Source organism: Asparagus officinalis, chromosome 1 (assembly GCF_001876935.1).
Source record: "Asparagus officinalis chromosome 1, Aspof.V1, whole genome shotgun sequence".
NCBI classification, from domain to species: Eukaryota; Viridiplantae; Streptophyta; class Magnoliopsida; order Asparagales; family Asparagaceae; genus Asparagus; species Asparagus officinalis.
The window spans coordinates 125,426,458-125,445,136 of record NC_033794.1 but is presented as its reverse complement, the minus strand read 5'-3'; the positions used below and the strand labels follow the sequence as shown (position 1 = coordinate 125,445,136).

Here is an 18,679-nt window from a genome sequence, read left to right as displayed (position 1 = left end):
TTACAAAGACGAGATGAGAATGATAAAAGTGTCAACGAGTTTCGAGGTGTATTATGTTAAAAACTGTGTGCAGGGGGGAAAAGCAGGATAATATACTACATAAGATCCACGAAAACGCATGTAAAGAACAGTTTTGCTGCCAGCTATACATTGAACTGGATACTAAAACTTCCCAAAAAGCTTTAGCATATGTTTGGTGATCTTGCAGGATTTAAGAAAAATTGGCTGTGGATAATTGTATGAATGGATTTACAAACATGTTTTCATTTTGAATTGAAGTCCACTTGCAAAACATGTGAATTTACAAATCCACTTACAAATAAATGAAGGTTTTCCTGCCATGATTAGCCTACCTCCTAGGAATTTTGACAACAAAACCGTCATAGTGCATTGAGGCATATAAAGATTGTTAGGACTAGTGAACTTGCATCATTTAAATAGCATTCACATAAAATGCATGCCCTCATGAAATTCAAAAACCAATTAGTTACAGAAGGGTTCCCAAAAAAAACAAATAATCCATTTCATTCATCATCAGCAGAATATGCTCCTTCAGTGAACTGGGGGAAAAAAAGCCAAGACAAGGGAGCATGACAACTAATGTTTAACGTAAGTATTATGCATGAAAACTAATTTTATATTAGCAAGGTTTAGTTTACATTTTTTTCCTTTACTATATCAGTATCTGGAGTTTCGACGGTGTTGATGGTTTTGAAATGGAGTATTCACATGTAATAAGTCAATAAATCACAAATTTTCTGTTCATAGATATTTTTTCAACTTTTTTCACAAATATAACTTTACTGAATCACCATTTGCTATTTTGTACTAAATCTCCTCCAATATTAGTCATTATTAATTGACAATTATCCTATTTTAGTTGTTACTAGACAATTGGTAGCATCAGTCCAGTCTAGAACATTACCAGCATACCTAAAATCTGTTTTGGCACACCTACACATAGATACTTCAAGCTATAAGATTTAGGAAGTATTTTCATCAATTAATTAAATAATACACAACTATTTGGTCAAATCATGTTACTTCAACCTTGGGGGTGGGCAGTTGGGTGGGTCAGGGGGACTCAACCATGTAGAATTGTAAACCATAAGAACTTCAGATTTTAAAGAACTAGATCAAGGAAACATGTCAAACCAAGAAAAGTATTCATAGCAACAAACAGAAAAACAAGCTTCCTTACTGACCAAAAGGGAAGAAAGTCCGCGTACATGAGATAGCCACCTAAATACTAATTTTGAAAGAAAGACGTGAAGTAAAGATTAGGATATCACCTGACTAATCACAACTTCATGGAGGTAGCAAAAAAGAGGCCTTTGATAACAGGACTTTAACATAGAAAATAGAAACCAAGAGCATGCCACAAATAGAAGATGGTATACAAGGAAAGTTTGCAGCAGCAACCACCAGCAACAAGCACATTTAGTTCAGTTTTCCTGCTGTTGTATATTTATCTATAGGAAAAGAACATAACCAAATTCTTCAAAGTTGCAGTATTCAATAATATATCCTATGCTCATACTAATTAGGCAGGTTGCATATTAACCATGACTCCAACCCCTAAAGTTCCAACCTACATAACTAATGGTAAAACAATTTTCTAAAAAAAAGCTAACATCTGTAATGTTCATAACCAAAATCTATCAAATAATCATGAGAACAATGAATGAAATACATTGCATACCTTTCGTTGGAGTAGCAAGAGAATGGAAGGTGAGAAAACAAGCATCCAGATCTTTCAAGGTCGGTCCAGTAGGTATTCGGTATATAGGATACCTGCACGAATTCCACGGCATATATCCTTTTATAAAAACTAACAATCAAGATGCACCTTGAGAATGTAATAGGAACCCTACCATGCAACAGAAATCCAGCTTGCCGGCAATAAGTCACAACTTCTAAGTGTCTTTAGTTCTGGGGATTTACTTGCAAGAACCGAGACCTGCATGAAGAAAGGTCATGTCAGCAGCAGCAACAAGCCACCGACAAAGGTCAAGATTCTGTACGAGAGAACTTGCCTTATCAGCCAAGGGTTCACGGCTGTAAGGAGGATCTCTTTCTAGGTACTGAAATAATAGGCGACCTTGAGAATGTCCAGTATCACTATCATCACTCGAGAATCCTTCTTGCATAGGTCCATGATTCTCCCTCATGGACAGCCTATCCATCCCAAAAGTTGACCCGTTTGAAAGATGGCTCCGATTCCAATCCCTTGCATATTTCAAGCCATTTTCAAGTTCAGAATCACTGCTTCCATCACTACTGGAATCCCTATAGCAGTCCATATCACTATCCTCCCCAGGTTGCCTGCAGAAAACACTCTTGTAAGAGAAATTTCAACTCAAGATATCACCAGCTTAATTTTAGATACGCATGAACCATCTTCTCTCTTTTTTCCCTTTCTTCTTCTTCTTCTTAATAATGTCTGTTGGGCAGTAACCTCTATAAGCTCAACTGACCCTTGTGGCTCTTTTGAAGCAATTTATTCAGAGTCGCCAACTATCATTCGAACCATCTGAACAGGTCACTCTAAATTTATCACATACCACACTAGGAAAAACATGTAATTTTTAGGCTTTCCAGCTATGCGTGCCTTCATTGCTTTGAATCAGAGGGCAAGGATCATGTTGGATATGACCCAAACTAGTGCTACCCAAGAAGTGCAACATTTCAGCTTATATACATTATCAATTTAAAAGAAATTGATAATTAAAAAAAACATAAAACACATACATTTTCACACCACATGAACAGTCAAGCAAATTGTTTCACAGCTATTATTGATCTACAGTAAATGTCACTGAAATTTCTGTGCAAATGTGAACATTCTATACTTTGACCCAGAAGTGCTTACTTATTCAATTACGGTCCTATAACCCCTTGACCAGAGTGTATATTGTCCATATTCAAATCACCCCATGCAATTGTCTCTCATTGCAGCTATGTGAAATTAGCGTCAGCTTCAAGCTATGTTAAATTAGAAAAGCTGGACACACTGACACAGTTTATAGAATGATATTTCTAAAAGGTAAAAGAATAGATTTCACATTTGGAGGAACGAGTTCAGTGAGAAAATAATCACAAAATTGCTTGGGCATTTCTATTAAGTTTTGTTCAATAATAAACTGGAACCTCCACAAACTCAGGTTGCTAGCCTCAGCATTCACACCATCAGAAATAGTTATCGGTCCAAATGCTTACAATAAGCATTTACTCAAGTTAACTGCATTAACCTTTTTCCATTCAGTTGTGGCAATCACCATATTCTGATTCACAGCCTCCATCAATTTCTTTTTGATCTACCCCTAGCTCCTGTTCACTTGGTCAATTATGGTGCTGTTAACTCCTTGACCAGTGTGTATGTATGTACTGCACATATTCAAATCATCCCACAAAATTGTCTCTCATCACAACTGCGCAACATTGGCTTCAGCTTCAAGTATGTAACTTAGAAAAGCTGTATACAGTTTATACAAAAATTTTCTAAAAGATAATAGGATAGATTTATCATCTTATTGAACAAATTAGTGAAAAAACAATCTCTCCATAATTGCGTGCTCATTTCTATAAAGCTTCGTTCAATAATAAAGTAAGCTCCACGCTTTAGGTAACTCAGCATTCACTCCATCCAAAATAGACTAATAGTTATTGGGTGCATGTGCGCTTACTATAAGCATTTACTCATTAGTATGCACCAAGCAACAAACAGAGGGACTAGGACTAATTACTTCGATAAAGCAACATGTGCCCTTAAGCCAAAAAAAACAACTAAGATAAACAGCTCAAGAAGATGCTCACTTGAAATAAATATCAAATTGCCAGCACAATTATCTACCTACTTCGAAGTATTTAGATCTGATTCACTTTTGTGACATCATTTGGAATTCGTTTCTAAAAGTGAGTTTCATATTCCTAGTAGACACTTAGCACTTGAAATAAGTTCCTAACTGAAATCCATCAACTTGTCTCTATAATGAAGCCTTTATCTAATTATCAAAAGTATCTAACCAGATCTTACACCTTTGTGGTACATCTTCCGGAAAGTTTCATATCCCCTTCCAAGTTAGAGTTAGTCGTAAAAATGACTTTTAGCATTGAAGCTCTTACCTTTGTTTAGCTTCCTTTTCCATGCTATTTGATTCTGAAAGTGAAGTCAACTGGAAAATTATTCAAATGAATAATGTATGACGCAGGAAACATGTGAGGAACTACGTATTGAAGCCACTTCCTAGATGACAACTTGTCCACTTAATCATTGATAGCATTTTGATGCATATGCCCCCCAAGCCCCCAGCTAAGAGTTTCTAATGATTGTCAGCCAGCAAACTACAAAATCACCTAAACACCTTGGGTGAAATCATAAAATTATGATAATGTAGATATTTCAAAATTGAACTGCACAACAATTCTCATCATTGCCAACACTACAAGCCTACAATCAGATACATAAGCTATAATGTGTATTAAACATATTGCTGTATACTTGTCATAGAAAGATGCCAGTGGGAAAAAGGAGGCGGCTTTCCATACCAAGTTTTGAGATAAAAGGGATTTCTGAATCCCCTTCTTTCCAACATAATTGACACCACAAAGCCCTAGGTAGAAAGATGTTTATATCTGTCAGCGATGCGTATACTTTGGAAGAAAAATTTCTCCTGCTTAAAAATATTCATTGTGTAGTAAGTAATATCCCTTATCCAATATGTGACTGGTTTAATTTTTTAATTAACTTTTGAGTTATGGTCAAATTTTCTCTTGAAGAACATGTCCTCTTCTGGACCTCCTATTACATGCAGACTCTTATTCCCTGATACGGTTTCCTTTTCACCTTCTTCAAGAAATCACCAATATATCAAGAGTAAATAAAACCAGAGCATTCATCCAACATTGCCAATCAATGGCAACATAAGTTTTGCATCATAAACAAATGTACAAAAAGAAGACTTATGCGACCCAGCCAAAATTTCAACAATACCTGGATCAAATAATCAACCAACAGAAGATTATTCAAAATTATCAAATAAAGGAAGGGGAATGGTCCAATCCTAACCACCTTGATCACAACAATGTCAAGCTAAATTAATGTAGCACAAGGTTCTGATGGGAAACAAAGTTCTAAAATTTACAACGATAGCTTTATCCAACAAGGAGATAGCCACCTAAGCGGTAATATTGTAATTGAATTTTTTTCCCTCAAAAAAGCATTTCACACTAAGTTTTCCATTGAAAATCTAGACATAACTCACAACACACGACTCGTACAACGTTTGATATGAATAGTCTTTCTCTTTTCTCACTTGAAAGAAAGAAGTATTAGTAAAATGCTTAGAATTGTTTAAGTGGGTAAACACATTAATTATTTCCTTGTTTAATATTCCAAATAAAAAAGAAAAGGAATTAAATTTTATATTTAAGATGAAACTAATTCACTATATACATTTAACATTTTGCTAAATATTGCATTCGTGAATATGCAAAAGCAAGCAAATTATCATAAAAAAAGTACCCAGACAACAAAAGCATCCAGAAACAGTGAAAGCAGAGAATCGGCTAATACCTAGAGTCGCCAGCCTGCCTACTCGAATCTCCATATAACTGGATGCCGGATAAGTATGGCACATAGTACTGAATAACACAATCACTGCCATTCAGAACAAGCGGAACGCCAGCACCATAAGCACTCCACTCCTTAAAGGATTCCCAAAGATCACCAAGGGTAAAATAAGGCCTGTACTCAACATCACATGTCCTCCACCCCCTCATTCTTGTCTACCAACAAACAAAAACATAACATAAATAATCTAATACACCAGCAAACCAAATCAATATCAAATTTCAAGCATGAGAATGAAGGCTGTGGTATCTTAGTAGACTAACATAAACTCAAATTACTAGAAAATTTGATACAGCACAGAACTTAAGGCAAACCCCAAGAACAAACAAGGAAAAAAATCGAGATTATTTTCCTAATTGGTAACAGAAACGGGAAACTTTCTTCTATTCCGCAATCCCCTAAGAAATCTTCTAGAAAGCTTTAAATTTTTAATTTTACACTTTCCTAAAGGTTTTTACCTTGGAGACGTACTGAGCGGGAATCGATGGAGTAGTCGACTCCAAGAACCGATCCAAATTACTCGATCGATCCCCAACACTCTCAATCGAACTCGTCAACGACGACGACGACAAACTCGAAACAATCGCCTCCGGTTTCTTCATATCCTCCTCAAATCCAACCCTAGTCTCCGCTTCCGAAGATTTCCCCGTCATCACCTGATCACCGCCGCCGGCGGTCCTCGACCTCGGCGGGTTCCGATGATCCCTATAATGATTCCTCCGAGCCTTCGCCGCGGAATAGAACCGGTCGTCGCCGTTTCCCCTCCCAAACTGAAGGCTCGTCCCCAACATCCTCGATCAAACCCTAATCCCGGCGTCAGAAACACCAACTCCACGAAAACCCTACTCGATCGGAATCGTATCGTAACGTAGCCCTAGAAAAAGAAAGAGAGAGAGAGAGAGAGAGAGAGAGAGAGAGAGCGAATTAAACGGAACGGAACGGGATTTGGAAAGAGAAAGGTTTGTCAACTAAAGTCGAGGCCGTATTTATAACGGAGAAGAGGAATCGGAGGAGGAAGAGGAAAGAGGACACGGAAGGAATTTTGGGATTTGTTTGGGGGCAAAGAGATGAAGGGGAGAATTTTGTTTGCGCGTTTGCTATTGGAGGGGAGTGTGGACTCATCGGATTGACCTCGCTGTTTCGGATTTTTATGGACGGTTGGTTGTTGTGACACGTGGACGGTCGGGATGGATTGGACAGCGGGTGGTCTGGATCGGCAGCATGGGGGTCTGTCTTTGCGTTGGGAACCGGGAAAAACAAGGCGATCTTTGTGTATTTTTGCACTAAGGTACATAAGGAACTAGACTTTGCAGAGAGGCGTTAATTTACTTCTTTTAATAATAATAATAATCATGGATTAAGATACTAATACAGATATACGGTTCAATAAGAGAAATATATTATCTATAACCATCGAAATTCTACTACATATACATATAAAATGAGTAGAAAGCATATATTGACACTAAATAAATATGACGAAAATAAATAAGATTGAAGATATATAGGATATATAGGGTATGTATTGATGGCTATAGGATATATAAAGTATGTGTTGATGACTGATATCAAACAGTCAATGAGAGAAGTTGTTTGCTTAACGGATATCCTCTAACCCTCTGAATATCAAATTTGGAAGTGGATTGTTCTTCCCTGCATAGGTAGAAAACCGTAAAAGGGTGGAGTTGGGTCCTTCGATTGTTCCTCCTACGATCAAGTCAGTAAATTTGCTTGAGTTGAGAAGTAACTGAACTATAAAAGTTCTTCTTAAGTACTGTGGGTAGAGATGAACATCTTACCTTTATGTTGAAGATAGTAATCATATTTATAGTGGTAGTAGAGGGGTAGGATGGTAACTTCGACCGAATATCGATTGACGGCCAAGTTAGCATTTGTTTTTCAGGTGCCGGCTAGCAAGTGGAAGCGTGGTCACTTCCGCATTCAATGTGAAATGACGGCGAGCGTGCTGACATAATCCGATGTGTCATAAAGACTGATAAGAGTAGAGAAATGATGGCGCCAATTATGCATTTAAATAACATTTATTGTGAGGTGATCAGCTGTCAGTGCACATGAGGGAGCTCGAGACTAAAGGTAGTCATCGCCTTTCTACTCATCCGGTAGAAGGGCGAGAAGTACCGTCTTTTGATTCACCTTTGCGAGATGTCAGTGAAACGATTTATCAATGAGTCGACCAAGTCAGGTGTCAACACGTCAAGCCTTTTGAGTCGCACTTGCGGGATGTCGGCGTGTCGAGTCGTCCGAGCTGGGTTTTTGGTTATCTTGAAGTGAAGAGTTGGCTCGATTACACATAATGCGGGACACTTGTCTGCTATTAATTGGAGATTATTTTTTAACATTAAAACGGCTATAACAATATGTTATACCAAAAAGTATTAAATCTTTGCTCTCCAATGTGTTAAATACTAAGTTAAAATTAATCTTAAAGCTACTGATCACATATTACAATAATTTAACACAGATTGATAAATATATCTTTATTAATTTCTTATTTAAAACTTTTAAGAGATATTCACCTCTATATCAATACCAAATGGGGTATAAATATTTAATATATGATGTATTATTTGGCACTTGAATGTGAATTAATTATGCATAGATATTCATTATCTTTCCTGATATGAATGCATTGAAGATCTATGAAATTTACCAGGCCGGTAGTGTAAATAGTTAAATTAATGTCATATAATTACAGTTGGATGCTAAGATTAATAAAGACAATGTTGCTATTAATAAAGCAAATAGTGTAGAAGGATTTAAGTGAAAAAAAAGGTATTAGTGACGTGACTTCTATGTAACTCAGGGATTCCCTCCGTTTGCCCCGGCGATAATCGGATACGGAGATTAGGTCACCTCACCGCAGGTAACTGTTGTCATTCTAGACCTTCTCCAATGGCAAGGCAAATATGACTTTCTCTCTCCCTCCACCTCACTTTATTCTCCCTCCACATCATTTGCCTTTTCCAATTGCCTTTCAACTACACAACAACTAGTTTTTCAAAAGTTTTTCACTTTATCTTTCCTCCACATCACTCAACCATCTTCTGACACGCGGGGCCATTGGTGAAATTTAACCGGTAGGCAAATTTTGCCTTTTCTCTCCCCTACTTTTCATTTGCCTATCCACTTGCTTAGCCATTGCACCAAATAATTGTCCCAATTGTTAGCCATTGCACTTGGTCTAACCGATCAAATAACAACTTAACAAAATTGCGTCCACGTCAGCGATGTGGCTAGTATTTAAGCGGCAAACGGTGACCAGAGTCGTTAGGAAACGGGCAATCGGATGTTACACGCGGGCAGTTCGGGCAAAAAATGGTGACACCCAGTTTGGACCCGAGTCAGGTGGGTCCCAGTAGTAGAGTGCTTAATCGAGTTTTTTTTTTCATTTTTCGATTGTTTTTCCTAAAAAAAAAATTCTTTAACTTTAAGAAAAGCATATTAATCTGGAAAATAAATTTTAAGAAAAGCATATTAAACTGAAAATACTTTTCCTTTTTCAGTTGTTTTTTCTAAAAAAAAGAACTTCTTTAATTTTAAGAAAAGCATATCAAACTGAATTTTTTTTTTCATAGAATCAAAAACATTATTTATATACAATTTAGTGTTACAAATTTTTTATCTACATCATCAGTCGAACATAGTACATACAACGATAATGTTTTTAATCTCAAACTTTTATTCAAGTGTGGTATTCTATAGAGACAAGTCTTGCACATATATAATATGAGGAGAAACTGTAATGAACTTTTTAGGGGTTGTTTGGTCCGTGGATTGTATCTTGATGCATGCTATGAATCTAGAAAATTTCACGTTTAAAATCACAAATTAGGTAAAATTCACATAATTTGATAATAACTTAGACGCAAAACCCACCAAATGCACGGGAACAAACAACAGCTTAGATTAGAATGAGAAAGTTTGAGTTAGAATATCATCATTTCTACACACCAATCTTCTAAAGCAAGGGTTATATATTAAAAAGAAGAAGAAGAAGAACATGTTTCTAAATGAACCTCTGCACAAATTGAAATAATAGCGAAAATGGCAGATTCTAATCTCGGACGTACTAGCTGGCATGAATTTAATTGTACATTAAAACATTATGAAAAAAAAGGAAATTTGAAGGTTTGTCCTTAAAAAAAAATCTAAAATGGAAAAAGTAAAAGAATGGTGGAGTTGATTCGGATGGGCTATCGAGGTTGAGACGCTAGTTTAAACGCCGTTGCTTTTTGGTTCAACGGCTCCCCGACGGGAAAGCAGATTAGATAGATATAGATGGATAACAAGGATAGGGTTTGTTTTCAAGTAGTAAATTCTCAATTAATGCCTTCCAATTTAGAAATTCTTTATCGGTGCCCAAGCTTTTATTCCAACTAATGAGATCCTCACATTTCATGGGTCCACTTTGGGGTTTAATACGGCCCACAAATAGGCCCATAAGTAGACCTACTTATGTTCTTAAGTTAAAGGGGTGTTTGGTTGCACAATTTTATAGAAAAGTTTTCTTAAAATATCTGACAATAGTAATTCTGCAATTAAAAATTTTATGTAGATTTTCGTAAATTGTGTTTGGTTCAAAAAAATTTACAAAAATATTTTCTGTAAAGTACAAAAAAAATATCAAAATTTACATAAATTAATTTTCTCTCAAAATGAGCGGAAATCACCCAGAAATATGACACCACACTAACACTTTTCTATAAAGTTGACACTTTTTTATAAATTTAGGAGGTGTTTGGTTCAATTTCTACAAATTATAGGAAGACTTGCTATTTTCTATAAAGTTATGACCATTTTCTTGTTTTGAACCAAACAAGCAAAAAAAATGTTACTTTTTGACTTCTCAAAACTTTTACTATACTTTTTTTTAAGAAATACAAGAAAATCATATTTTTGATGGAAAACATTTTCTATAATTTATAGAAATTGAACCAAACACCCTCTAAAACAGTAGGTCCGTGTCCAAGAATAAAATAGACTGAAAAAGTAATATGTTGATTTTCCTAGGTTCTCAAATTTTCACGTAGTTCAGAGTTTTTAGAGCATGAATTAAACTAGTTTACAATTCCTATTCAATTTTGCCGATCTGATTGCATCCTGCTTAATCTTTGATGTTGCTGAAAGGGATTAATATTGAGATCTACATTGGTCGGAAATTATTACAAATTTTGTACTACTACTAGTTATTTTAATACAATGCTACCACTATGACTTCCCCTTTTTCTTGCTTATAATATAATTTTTGAGCATGTGGTTCATACACGTGCAAAGAAACCTTTTATTTCCTTGGTGAGTATCTTTGACTGAACTACTTCAGTAATACAAGAATTTGACGGCAATTAGTCCCATAATGGTGTAATTATTTATGCCAACTAATCCCGTTATGATTAATAAGACCATTCAAAACAACTTGAAAACTATTTTTTTTAATAAAAATTTTCTAGTGAATAATGGCGAAACACTTGGCTTGTGCTGTATGTATACAGTAAAACTTTAGGTCTGAGCTCAGGTTATGCCCAGCAGCCCATGGATAGTATAATAACCTAATAATAATAAGAAGAAGAGAAAATAAAGAATACAAAGAAATGCACACATGTGTAGCATAATTAGTTTTCAAGGGCATCAACTTTAGTCAATAGCCACAGGGGAGAAAGTAGTACTTTAATAACAAAAAGTATAAGAAAAGGATTCTAAAAGGAGATTAAATAATGGTCAGAGATCAGAATAGAACCACACAAACAAAGTAAGTGAGCAGAAACGCTTAAATAATACAAAAGTTGAAGATAAACATCCAATTTCATGTGACAAAAGAATCATCTATAACAAGAAACAGCCATAATTTACCATGGAGAACAGCATATTTTCTGATGTAGACATCAATCTTCGTGGTAGGCAACAACAACAACAAAGCCTTTCTCCCAAATATTTAGTCAGTTACATGAATCCTATACTTCCATTCTATTCTGTTATGAGTCATCTCCTGCGTTAAGTTAGTCATAATCATATCCTTCTTAATTGCTTCTAACCAAGTCATTTTAGATCTATCTCTCGCTCTTCTAGACCCATTAACTATAATATTATCATTTTTTCTCGCCCCATTAACTATAATATTATCACCTTTTCTCACCGTGCACTAGGGGTGGCCTTTCTCCCAAATATTTAGTCAGTTACATGAATCCTATACTTCCATTCTATTCTGTTATGAGTCATCTCCTGCGTTAAGTTAGTCATAATCATATCCTTCTTAATTGCTTCTAACCAAGTCATTTTAGATCTATCTCTCGCTCTTCTAGACCCATTAACTATAATATTATCATTTTTTCTCGCCCCATTAACTATAATATTATCACCTTTTCTCACCGTGCACTAGGGGTGTCCAAAAAGCCCGGAGCCCGGACCCGGCCCGGTGTCCGGCCCGGGCCCGGCCCGGTCGTGCCCGGGCCCGGGCCCGGCCCGGGCCCGGAAACCCGGGCAAAACCCGGGTCCGGGCCCGGAACAGTGCCCAAAAATGGGCACTGGGGCCCGACCCGGCCCGGCCCGGCCATAACGGTCACAAAGGTGACCGTTGCCCAGCCCGGCCCGGGCCAAATCTGGCCTAACGGCCAGATTTGGCCTTTTGACCGTTTTGCCCCTTAAAACGGTCAAAAACGGCTATTTTTCGAGGGTTTTTTGGTCATTTACCTAGGGGGCTGGTTCTATAAATAGAGGGGGGGTTTCAATTCATTTTCTCACAACAAAACTCATCTATTTCTCTCTCTACTACTCTCTTATACAATAATATACTATCCTATAATCTTTTGTATTTTCTAATACTTCCAACAAATGGCTTCTGGGTCTGATTATGAAGAGCAACATGCAACTCCTACCGATCCAGAGATGAGTCCTCCTACAACAACTCCTCATCCTACCGGTGTTAATCCTGAATCTGGTGGTGACGAATCTACGGCACCAAGAGCTCCAAAAAGGCCGAGGTCTGATGTATGGAATTTTTTTGAGAAGATAGACGTCACCAAGGATGAACACGGTAGGATCATCTCTCAGAATGCGAAATGTGCGCTGTGCGGCCAGATATTCAAAGCTCATCATAAGAGCGGCACCAACCATCTCAAACGGCATATTGAAAAACACAACAAAGGCCAAAATCTACAAGGTGATATCCGGCAGTCTATGCTTTCCCAATCATCCTCTTCAGGTACCCTCGGCAGTTGGAATTATGACGCTGCCCGAGCCCGGAAATGCGTAATCAGGTTTATTGTTCTTAAAAACCTTCCTTTTAAATTAGTAGAAGATGATGAATTTGAAGATATGTTTAGAGATGGTTTTTATCCTGCATTTACAAAATTTTCTCGTCAAACCTGTCAACGTGATATTTTAAAATATTATGTTGAGGAACAGGGAAAAATAATTTCTTATTTTCAAAATTTAAACTGCAAATTTTCTTTAACTTCTGATATTTGGTCATCTAGAGTGCAAACTGGTTATTTATGTATAACAGCACACTGGATTGATGAAAGTTGGAAAATGTTTAAAAGAGTTGTTTCTTTTATTGCAATTGAAGAGGCACACACTGGTATTAATGTTGCAAATTTAATTGTTGAAGAACTTGGACAACTAAAAATTGATCAAAGAATATTTACTATTTCACTAGATAATGCAAGTAATAATAATGTAGCTGTTGATTTTCTGAAAATAACTTTGTCATTGCCATGTCATGGTGAGCTTTTTCATGTTAGATGTATCTGTCATATTTTAAATTTAATTGTTCAAAGTGCATTTTCTGAAATTAAACCCATGATAGAAAAAGTTAGAACAGTTACTAATATGCATAATGCTTCTGAAATGAGAATTAAAAGATGGAAACAATGTTGTAAAAGAAAAAATTATAAGCCTAGACTAATTCCAAAAGATGTTGACCATAGGTGGAATTCCACCTATGCAATGTTATCTGTAGCAATAGAATATAAAGAAATTATAAATGATTTTATAAATTTTTATGCTTCTAGTTCTAGCTCTGGTAGTGCTTATGGAATAACTGAAGATGAATGGACAGTTATATGTAAATTAAATGAGATGTTACAAGTTTTTTATGATGCTACTATGTTATTATCTGGTTGTTATTATCCAACTATTACTTTAGCTGCTTTACAAATTTTAAATATTCAAAAATTTTTTGCAAAATATCGTATGGATGATACTTTTGGAAATATAATTTTTCAAATGGAGAGTAAATTTAATAAGTATTTTAGGCCTATTCCTCATATTTTTGGTATTGGTGTTCTTATTGATCCATGCTTGAAGGAAATTGGCCTTCGAAGTTTGTTACAATCATTATATGGTGGACAGATTATAGACTTAGATGATGGATCCACCCTTACTGCTACTACTCATTATGTAGCTATTAGAAATTATTTTCAAACCTTATATGATGAGTATGCAGCTAGATATGGTGTAGCTACACAACAGTCTTCAGCTTCGGCACCTTCAGCTTCGAGCACAGGTCGAGGTAAAAGTGTAAGTTTTGATAGGTATGCAATGGTAGCTGAACTAACTGGTGGATCTGGAACTTCATCAGGATTAGAGGTTTCTGAAATAGACGAATATTTATCTGCTTCCTTAGTTAAATGTCAAGGAAATGCTTTAGATATTTTGCAATGGTGGAAAGTATATGGATCAGTTTCATATCCTATACTTTCCACCATGGTTCGTGACTTACTATCAGTGCAGGTTTCGACTGTAGCCTCGGCCCGGTGTCCGGCCCGCTCAGGCCCGGGCCCGGGCCCGGACCCGGCCCGGACCCCCCGGGCCCGGGTCCGGGCTTGGGTTTTGCCCGGCCCGGGCCCGGTTTTCCGGGCCGGGCCGGGCCGGGCCGGCCCGGATGGACAGCCCTACCGTGCACTAAATGGTCTCTGTTGTTCATGACCAACCCATCTTAATCTATTCTCTCTCGTTTTATTCTCAATAGAAGCAAACTCTTTTAGTGTGTACTCACAAGATCATCATAATATTCTTATTTCCGCTACACTCATTTTTAAACATGTTATTTTTAATTGCTCAATACTCTGGCCCATATAACATAATTGGTCTTATAACCGTCCTATAGAATTTTTCCTTTTTACCTTTATTAGTATTCTAAACTTCTATGGTAGACAGAACAAAAATACTGAATTTAGCCCTTTTTCTAATTTTAGCCTACTGATTCAATTAGACAGTGCGTGTACATAAACCTAATGCAATATAAACATTAAATATTGAACGTGCAAGCTCTTCCCCGGTGAAAGCATTTACAGATCATAATACTTACCATTGTGGACTGTAATTGAAATATGAACCAAACACAAACTATAGAAAGTGAAAATCAATATGAGATTTTTACCCCAGAGGGAGCACGGCAACAAGACAACATCCTCCCTCCCCACCCGTAGCCACCACCATTTATCACTTCTCAGATCTTACAGAGAGGAAATCATCAAACCGATGTAATACATACATAAACCAAAATAACGAAAAAGCAAACTCCTTCCACACGAGCACATAATATGATCAAGATATCATCTCTGTCTTGTAACTATAGATCTTCTCTCATGTCCAGATACACCATTCTGATTGTGAGTCCATGATGAAGCCTTAATCCTCCCTGCTAATAAGACTGACGCAGCACTGGCACTTATCTTCCTCCTCTTTGCCCCAAGCTCCAGTAGCCTACTTCCAGATGCAGAGCTTGATGATTCTCCAAAGATTGAAGATGCCTTGATCGCAGTTCGCTTGTCCTTCCTGTTCCTCTCAAACTTGGAGGAGAATCTCACACCAGCAGCACTTGCTGCATCCTCTTGAGATGAAGGGAGAAGCCGGATCCCAAGGCCCATCTTTCTTAAAACCTCTTCTCCTTGAGCAACTTTCTTCTTCTGACCCTGAGGAGATCAACACGCACACATATATAGTTAGGACCCTCGCTATCATAATTTTCCATCCATAAGGTTATGATACCAATTAGCCTTTAGCAGAAAGTCTTGACTAGATGAGGATTTAAAAGATTTACTCTATTGCGCCAACAATTGATATATTATATAGATGTGTAGAGGAACAAATAACTATTCGCCAGAAGGATTTACAGAAAGAGGACGTTATTATGTGAACCACGAAGCTAATTTGTAGACAATGTAGTAAATCTCTGTTCCTCTTTAATAGACACAATATAATTTGTTTCTTTCTTAAAACCAAAGTTCGAAGATCTGAGATATATGCATCGTATCATTTCTATGCTTCTAACTTTAAACCCGTAGGAACCACTACACTGTTTTCCTGTAGAAGCATTTTAAAAATCCTCCAAGATTATGGGAGCAAGCAGCAACAAAGCCTCCACACTTCCATGCAAAGAAAGCTAATGTGACACCCACCATTTACTTTCTAGACGAATTATCCTAAAAGTTCCCTACGTTTCACAATCCTTTGCAAAAACAACCTAAATCTGATGTCTATCACCAAACCAAAATTAATTCTACTTCCAAGTTCCAACCTTTACTGTATATACGATAGTAATAATCAGCCTCCTACTAGATAGACATGTACACGCACATAAGATAATCTGTTTCTCTTACCTGTTGTCTAAAATAAATAGAACTAAATATGCATACAACATTTCAACTCTTCTCTTCACATAATTAAAACTTCAACTCACAAACTACAAGCAAGCCATGCCCCTCCAGTATTCCCTTTTCCAAATTATGGTTTCTACGTAACCTAGGTGCAATAAGCACAAATATAATACTTAATGAATCAGCAAGTTGAAACTCATTATCACCAGAATCTTACCCTTAGGCGAGCACGGAGGGCTCTGTTAAGATTGTAGTCATCAGAATGCCTACTGTCAGAAACTTTTTGGAGGCGAACTAGCACTGGCTCAGCTTCTTTCTTTTTCCGTATATCTTCTTCCTGATGTTCAAGACGGTAGAAGGGATCTGACAGCTTGGCTCTGTCTTCATCTGCTGGAAAGGCAAATGTTTCGGCATCTTCGACATCAAAATCCTCTGTCTTCTGCTGTGCTCCACTGATAATCACATACTGGCAATTTTTTGGGTCTGTCTGTATGACTATTACATGCTGACAACATGCCGACTTCATTGTGAAACTCCATATCTAAATGTACAGAAACATTAAGATTATGTTAAACATCAAGGAGCAAAGAAGAGAAGAACAAACATCCAAAAAACAATTTAATAGCACCAAAAAAATTTTCCTACCACAAGTTTTTTAATCTACAAGCAGGTGCACAATAATAGACAGCAAATCATATATACCTAGATATATAATAAATTAGACAGAGAATTTATCACATGTAAAGGGTTGTTTTATGGAAAGCTCATCCACGAGCACCAACCAATTTGGAAGAGCAAGGTGACGGGTCGAATTAAAAATGATATAGGAAATAGACAAACTTTGATTTGTATGTACGATTATATAGGAGAATTAGATATCTTTATCGTGTTAGATCTTTCAGGTAACTAGTCATTGAAATGCTTCAGAATGGATACTGCAATGAGATTTTGACTACATTCAAGCCTGTGAAATGGGAAATAAAATCCAGATACCAAACTAGAAGCATGTTAAAGGTTAAGTAACTTAATAAAACATACTCCAAATCTGGAAGCAGAGGGCATACAATATGCATATCTATTATCCTAAAAAATAAAAAATAAAAAAAATCAGGTTTTTATAATACAGGACATAGTTGGTAAGGACAAGATTTATCTAATTAATGTTTGCCATTAAATCTACTAATCGTATAACTACAGGCATCCAATTCACCTCCAAACTTTTATGTCTAGAAATTCTGAATATCAATCATAAATAAAGATGCAAGTAAATCATGTATGAGCCTTAGATAAAACTAAGTTTCTTAGCTTCAAATTGGCCAAAACAATGTGAATCAAATAAAGAATCTTATTGAATCCAATAACAATGTGAATCAAATAAAGAATCTTATTGAATCCAATAACAATGTGAATCAAATAAAGAATCTTATTGAATCCAATAACAATGTGAATCAAATAAAGAATCTTATTGAATCCAATAACAATGTGAATCAAATAAAGAATCTTATTATTTTGTAAACAACCAGTGTTATATATATCGGCTGGGGCTCTGCGCGCGTTCCATCCTTTTTCTTAAAACAATAAATAAATAAAGAATCTTATTGCTCAAAAGAACTTCCATAGCTCATACAATCCACTGGACATGATGAAAAGGTGGACCTCAAGTATACTCCTGATCAAATTATGACTGATATCAAATTGACTTGACTAACTATAACAAATAAACGTATCCATGAACAAACAAATAGCAAGTAGATATTTCAACTCAAGATTGAAAAGAGTGGCAACATTGAAAACTACTAGAACAATTAATTCTACTACACTCATCACTAGGCTAACAATATAATACTTGATTTCAAAAATTCCTATCAGTTAGAAACTACACACAAGAAGAATCTGAATCATAAAGTCAACTCAAGCTGACAAAAAAATATATATCCAGTGTATTGAGACGGATTTTTATGACTCTTTTATAAACTCTACAAATTGAAAGCAAGATCTTCATTCTTCATACCTTTGTGGAATAATAATTTCCCACTTGCTTTTTCTCCGCATTGAACCTCACACCCTTGGCAATCATGGAATTGCATCCGCCACACCATATATTGTAAGGCATCTCGAATCTAGAAAGCCCAAAGCAAACCATGCAATTAAAAAGAGGGAAATGTGAAGGTAGAGGCAAAAAAAGAAGATATCATAAGTTTTTCACAGGTAACCACTTAACAATATTGATTCTCTCATCTGTGAGTTTAAGTGCGGAACTTGACACGCTAGTGCCAGCAGCTTTATCAACTGTATATAGCACTAGCAGCTTTATCAACTGTATATAGCACTAACATAGCAATTTAACAAATATCAGAGAGAAGTTTTCTCACATGTTTGCTCACACAACTTGAGCTCATCTCGCAATGTGGTTTGGGGGGCTTTATTTTTT

At 36.4% G+C, this 18,679-nt stretch overlaps 2 protein-coding genes across 2 annotated transcripts in view; both read right to left on the bottom strand.

Moving 5' to 3' along the window:
- LOC109831576 overlaps positions 1-6,736 on the bottom strand; it is a 7,730-nt gene extending 994 nt beyond the window's left edge. Inside the window, exons 1-5 of the mRNA XM_020398958.1 lie at positions 6,091-6,736; positions 5,576-5,787; positions 2,037-2,325; positions 1,875-1,960; positions 1,703-1,794 (exon numbers count right to left, since the gene is read on the bottom strand). Coding sequence (XP_020254547.1) covers positions 1,703-1,794; positions 1,875-1,960; positions 2,037-2,325; positions 5,576-5,787; positions 6,091-6,423 — 1,012 coding nt within the window. The 5' untranslated portion in view covers positions 6,424-6,736. The remainder of the gene's footprint in view (positions 1-1,702; positions 1,795-1,874; positions 1,961-2,036; positions 2,326-5,575; positions 5,788-6,090) is intronic.
- LOC109831489 (coiled-coil domain-containing protein 130-like) lies at positions 14,973-18,395 on the bottom strand. Its single transcript, XM_020398855.1, has 3 exons — positions 18,260-18,395; positions 16,466-16,789; positions 14,973-15,564 (listed from the first exon to the last, which is right to left on the bottom strand). Exons 1-3 carry the CDS (start codon positions 18,389-18,391, stop codon positions 15,205-15,207), a joined length of 816 nt encoding a protein of 271 aa, XP_020254444.1. The 5' UTR covers positions 18,392-18,395; the 3' UTR covers positions 14,973-15,204.

Coding starts and splice junctions, on each gene's coding strand:
- LOC109831489 (XM_020398855.1), bottom strand. CDS start 18,391: ATGGTTTGCTTTGGGCTTTCTAGATTCGAGATGCCTTACAATATATGG. Junction 16,790..18,259: donor GAAATTATTATTCCACAAAG/GTATGAAGAATG, acceptor CTGTACATTTAG/ATATGGAGTTTCACAATGAA. Junction 15,565..16,465: donor CCCTCCGTGCTCGCCTAAGG/GTAAGATTCTGG, acceptor TGATCTCCTCAG/GGTCAGAAGAAGAAAGTTGC.